The 6,000-nt window shown below is 43.4% G+C and overlaps 1 protein-coding gene across 2 annotated transcripts in view; it reads right to left on the bottom strand.

Moving 5' to 3' along the window:
• Positions 1-2,497: 2,497 nt before the first annotated feature.
• The window catches only part of FGD1 (FYVE, RhoGEF and PH domain containing 1), a 96,943-nt gene continuing 93,440 nt past the window's right edge, over positions 2,498-6,000 (bottom strand). For both annotated transcript variants that reach the window (XM_033921699.1, XM_033921709.1), the window contains exons 16-18: positions 3,542-3,691; positions 3,249-3,392; positions 2,498-2,864 (exon numbers count right to left, since the gene is read on the bottom strand). In XM_033921699.1, coding sequence (XP_033777590.1) covers positions 2,610-2,864; positions 3,249-3,392; positions 3,542-3,691 — 549 coding nt within the window. In that variant the 3' untranslated portion in view covers positions 2,498-2,609. The remainder of the gene's footprint in view (positions 2,865-3,248; positions 3,393-3,541; positions 3,692-6,000) is intronic.

Below are 6,000 nucleotides of genomic sequence, written 5' to 3'. Positions count from 1 at the left end.
TATAAACTGAGACCACCATTTTTGGGCCCAAAAATCTGTTTATATTCAAGTACAGTATATATAAAATTAATAAATTCATCTGTTTGAATACCATAGACTGCATTGTTTTTGTCTCCTCTGCCGTTGCTTTGGTTTGTCTTTGGATTTGCTGTGGATTTATTTTTCTGTTTTGTGTTGTAATTTGACCAGAGATAGTTTTGTGTTATAGTCAGCATTATTTTCTGTTTGTTTTAAGAACATGAGAACATAAGAAGTTGCCTCCGCTGAGGCAGACCAGAGGTTCATCTCGCCCAGCGGTCCGCTCCCGCGGCGGCCCATCAGCCCCATTGCCTGAGCAATGGTCCCAGACTATCCCTATAACCTACCGCTACTCTTATCTATACCCCTCAATTCCTTTATCCTCTAGGAACCTATCCAAACCTTCTTTGAAGCCTTGTAACGTGCTCCGGCCTATCACAGCCTCCGGAAGCGCGTTCCATGTGTCCACCACCCTCTGGGTGAAAAAGAACTTTCTGGCATTTGTTTTAAACCTGTCCCCTTTTAATTTCTCCGAGTGCCCCCTTGTGCACAGATGTCCATATTCAAGATTGATGTAGCCAAAATCAAGTTTTAGCCAGCTAAATCTACCAGTTTAAAAATATTCTCCCCCTTCAACTGGTTAGGTTTGTGCTCTTAAAACCACTAGCAGCACAAACCGAGATGGATATTAAAAAGATGCTTGCTAACATTCTGTACACCCACCGCCTTGGGTGAATCTCTTCATAAAGGCAGTTAATAAATCCCAATAATAAAAATTTACCATGCTAACTTGTAATCACTATTACAGAGCTAAATTCAGTCATGTAAACCCAACTTTACAAATAACAGGCCTGTGGCTTTTTTTTTTCAGGGTGTGGTGAGTACTGGTACCTTTTTCATTGCCTGTTGAAAATAACCCATGGTCCCCAAGTATTAATTCACAAACTTGTTGGAGTACAATTTTTTTTTATACTTTCCTGTGATTTCACTACTGTCAATACCTGACACAGGTTTATAAAATCATCAAACCCATACAATATATACACAGTAATAAAATAACCCCCCCAAATTAATAAGTGTGTTTGTCAGCTTTCCTCTGCTTATCAAATGTTGAATATTTGCATACTCCCTGTCATTATATAAACCAGGGGTGCCCACACTTGTTTGGCTTGCGAGCTACTTTTAAAATGGCCAAGTCAAAATGATCTACCAACAATAAACTTTAAAAAACACAAAGCACACTGTATGCAGAGAAAATGTTAATTATAATTTATATTTGGGGTTTTTTTTTCCAAAGAGGTCAAGGCAGATGACGGCCACTAAAACACACTGGGAGAACAGCAGAGAGAAGGAAGGAAGCCAGTCCTTCTCTGCCCAGAACCAGAGGAATCCAAGATCCACACACACACAGCTTACATCCTCTTGATGATGTGGCATGCGAAACTCAAGTCAAAGGTTTAAATAATGACAGGGAGTGTGTAGATATTCAGCATTGATAAACAGAGGGAAGCTGACGTTGGAAGACCCGCCCCATTCAGCAGCTAAGTTGGAATTTAATTTTATAGAACATAAGCATTACATAATTAGGGTGGAACGGGACAGTATGAGAGCTATGATGTCCTGGTCAGCAACCGCTGCATATTTCACAATTGAGCAGAAAGGTTGTGAGCACTCTACACAAACACACTTATTAATTTTTGGGTTTTATATACTGTGAATATATTGTGTGTGTTTGATGATTTTATAGACCCCCCAAGTATTAATGAAGTAGCCCAGATTCTGTGATGAGTTTCAAGTGGCCTGACAATATTGCATTGCAGATCCCTTAGTGATCACCCCAACCCTGAAGATGGCCCTACATTTGAACTCCAGCACCTTTCAGGTTAGGCCTAGATCTACTCAATCAAACTGTATAGGTAAATTGAATCAAATGACACAGTGAGTCAATTATGTAGCTGTGTATCTGTGGAAAGATAAAGGCATTGGAAGGTCCAAACAAACTAAGCTCTAGCCTCATCCCCAAGCTTTCTAGTCTCTAATGCTGTGTCAGGCACAAACTGGATTGGGCCACAATCCCAGTAGCCCATCCTATTCCTTTGCTTATGGAGAAAGGCAGTATTTCACCAGTTATTTTATGCTGTTCTTAAAATAAATCTAACCCCTTATGTATAAATCTGAACAAAACACAAGGAGATGGTCACAGCACTCTCTCTCCTACACATACATACGCTTACCAGAGCCATTTGGTGACAGCCACTAAAACACACTAATAATGCAGGGTACTGAATCACCATCCATTTGGAAGAGCAGTCACTCCTTTTGAAAGGATGGCTTTTTTATCTTTACTTACAGAGAAAATTTGACAGCAACAGACACTGTACATAAACCTTAAGAATGTAAAAAATTGATTTTGCTAAATATTAAAAAATAATAATAATAAAATAATAATAATAATAGCAAGATTATTACAAAATAAAAGTGCCTGTTATAAGTTCAAGTAATGTGTTGAAAGGTTGCTGAAGCCGCAAGCGGCTTTTTTTTTTTTTTAAGAGGTCATCTAGGGAAGAAGGGAGGGTCTATCTTATCCTCCTTCAGGTTGTCTCAGACGCTTGGCACTCCTCTTCAGTCTCCAGGATGCAGTGAGGAGGGAGACACTCCAGGCCCCTGCCTGCCTGGCCCAGGACGGCGGCCCAGCGCCTCTGTAGCTCCTCCGTCTCTGCGCTGAAGTACAAACTTAGATGGCTCTGACTTATCTTGAAGGTGTGTCGCCTCTCCACACGATCCCCGGTATCTGGGGCTCCCAGCTCAAAACCAATGAGGGGGATACTGCGTTGTGCTTTCACATCCTGTCCAGTGCAAAGAGAGAACCATTAAGAATCTCAAACTGAAGCCTACAGTTTTCTCTCTTGCCTGGTGACAGACCCAGGCATAGGGTTCTTATGTCTCAGTCCCAGATCTTGCAAGGCGCAGGATATGCAAGAACTTCCAGACCTGCCTTTAAAAAGGGAATAAGGAATAGAGGGTGACTAAAACTAGGCACTCGCGGCCTCATTGGGGCACAAGCAATCCCCAGTTGCTCCTGCCCATGTCAGCTCTGCATTCAAAAATGGCTGCCCTTCGATTTTGGAGCCAAAGTCAAAACTGGAACTCAGTTGGCCTCTAATAAGGAAGGACTGTGTTCCCCACAATGTAGCAATGCAAAAGTATGGAGTATGATTCTGTAATTTTACCTGGGGGGCTCCGTAAATGTACAGGACCAGAGGCTCATTCTCAGGGATCACAAACCAGGCCTTCTGCCAGCTCTTGCCACCCTTCTCCATGTAATGCAAGAAACTGCAAATAATGCTATTTTCTGCCACCACAGATGCCTGCTTCTGTGGAGTAAAAAAACCAGAAACCAAGCATCACATGTCTGTGTGTGTAAGTGTGTGTGTGCGCACGTGTGTGGAGTAATGAGAATAAAGACAAGGATGGTGACCCCAGCACCATTCTCTGTGTACGGTAGAGGTGGATTTGGCTATACCTCTAAGATTGACCTCCTGCGTTGTGGGGTTTGTTGCTGGTAGCCAGGGGACCCATGCAGGGCAGTGAAACACTCGATGCAGACCCTGTTCGTCCTGTTATTGTCATAGAAAAGCCGTGCCCGGAATTCAGAACACTTCCCACACACAACCTGCAGGAAAGAAACCCAGCTGCATCAATATTGCAACACTGCAGCACAAAACCATCACCACCCTGTAGCTTTACTATCACAGCAATGCAGCATCAACCATGAGACAGCAATCCAAACTGGTGGGAGGGTACCAAGGGGTGAAATGTCCTTGGCAGTGTAAACATGAGATAAGGAGGGTGCTATTAATGGGAAAGCCATGAGATAAGTCAGCCAATCACTTTCAGAGTGAGGAATGGGGGCTGGGGGTGAGCTAAGCGCCATTGGTATGCAAAGGGAGAGAGAAAAGGGCTGTGCCCCTGCAAGGTTCGGGAGAGTACAAGCAGCACATCAGGGGTGGAAGCAATGTTCCCTCTAAGGACCATGTTCACGTGAGCAAAAATATTTTTTGTGAGCAAAGGACTGAGCTGATGTGAACAAAAATGTTTAATTACATTACCCTGATATTATTATACACACTGTACATTACAAATACAAAAATGGAAAATAAATTCTATTTTATATTTATTAACTTTTATAAATATGGGTACCACACTACTTTATCCTGAATTAAAAATAAAATTATTTTTTCTACCTTTGTTTTCTGACCATTTACTTCTTTGGTTTCTGCTTTCTTTTGTCTTAAGTCTCTTGCCAAAATCTCCCTCTCCTCCTTTTCCTGTCAGCTTTTTTCAATTTATTTTTCTACTTCTATGTCCAGATTTAATTCATTCTAACTACCTAGTCTTCAAGTTCCCTCTTTTTTTATGGATTACCTGAAGCTTTCCATTCTTTCCCTAACCCTGGCTCTCCTATTTTGCTTCTCCTTATTCCCAGTCTTTCACTAACTCTGCCCTCTTTCTCTCCCCCTTCTATAAAGTGTTTGCCCCCTATATCTCCCCTTTCTTCCCCCTTCCATCATTAGCTCCTTCCTCTCTGTCTCGTCCCTCAAATGTCTGCTCCTTTCTTTCCCCTCTTCTACATAGCATCTGCCTCTTCTTCCCCTTTCCATCCAGTGCATCCACTCTCTACCCTTCCAGCAATATCTCTATTCTGACTCACCCCCCCCCACTTCCATAATTTTCCCCTTCCCCCTTTTCTATCTGTCTCCTCTTTTACTTCTCCCTTCTATCATCTCCCCTCTTCCATCCAGGCCTCTATCTCCCTCTTTCTATACAGCTTCTTCCCCCTCTATCTCCCCTCTCATCAATATTTCCCTCCTCTGTATCTTTCCTCTTCCATACAATGTCTGCCTTTTCTCTCCCCCCTCACCTTTCCATCCAGCATCTCCATTTTTGCTTCCCATCATCTCCCTCCTCTGCCCCATCTCCAACATCTGCTCTCTCTCTCCCGTTTTATCCAGAATCTGTCTTCCTCACTTCTATACAGCATCTGCCTGCTCTCTCCCCCTTCCTTCAGTATTCCATACATCATCTGCCCCCTCTCCTTCCCGTACAGTGTCTCCCCTTTCACTTCCCTTCTTCTATCATCCCCCACCTCCGTCTCTTCCCCACACCAACAGCCCCTCTTTTTCTAACCTCTTCTATCAGTATCTACCCTGTTCCTCCCTCCTTCCAGCATCTTACTTTCTCTCTCTTCCACCCCCTTTCATCACATCTCCCACCTGACACACCGGCTGCTGCTGCTACTGCTTCTTCTGCCACGTACCAAGAACAGTACTTCCCCAATACCCTCCCAAACCACTACTGCTGCTTCTCTTCCAAATAAGCAGCAGCAGAAACATAACAGCCTGCCTCACTCTCCCACAGGCCTCACTTGCAGTCTTAGTACACATAGCTGCTGGTCTCTTGTGTGTGTTGAAAACTTGCAAAAATTGTTCTTTTTTTCCCCCCCCTTTATTCAACTTAACTTATTCATACTTTTCGAACACCACCCAGTCAGGGCTCCTTCATAATAGTGTTCCATGGAAAAGTCTTTTACAAAATAAGAGCTAAGAAAATTATGGAATCTTAAGTTATGTCTACCGAGTCAATGCCCTAAAAAAGACAGGTTTATAGTATAAAAAAAAAAAAAGCATGCCTTGACACCACTTAAACATTTTCATGGTGCTACAGGTGCATGAAAGAACAGGTACTAGAGGCAAGTCCTCTGCGTGGCATAGCACCTCTCACCATGAAAACATTTGCAAGCCGTTTGGCCTTCAGAAGTTGTTTGTGGTTGGCCGTTGCATTCCCCAGGCCAAGCACTGAAATTGCCAGCTCTGCCCCTCCGAAGTCCTTTTCCAGTTCCTGGGCATAGCCAGCCGCCGAGCATACAGAGGCTGCTGGTATGGCCCCGCAGGAGAATGAGGCAGGCTATTTTGCCACTGCTGC

The sequence above is a fragment of the Geotrypetes seraphini genome, chromosome 1 (assembly GCF_902459505.1).
Source record: "Geotrypetes seraphini chromosome 1, aGeoSer1.1, whole genome shotgun sequence".
In the NCBI taxonomy this organism is placed as follows: domain Eukaryota; kingdom Metazoa; phylum Chordata; class Amphibia; order Gymnophiona; family Dermophiidae; genus Geotrypetes; species Geotrypetes seraphini.
This window is presented reverse-complemented; position numbering and strand designations above follow the sequence as displayed.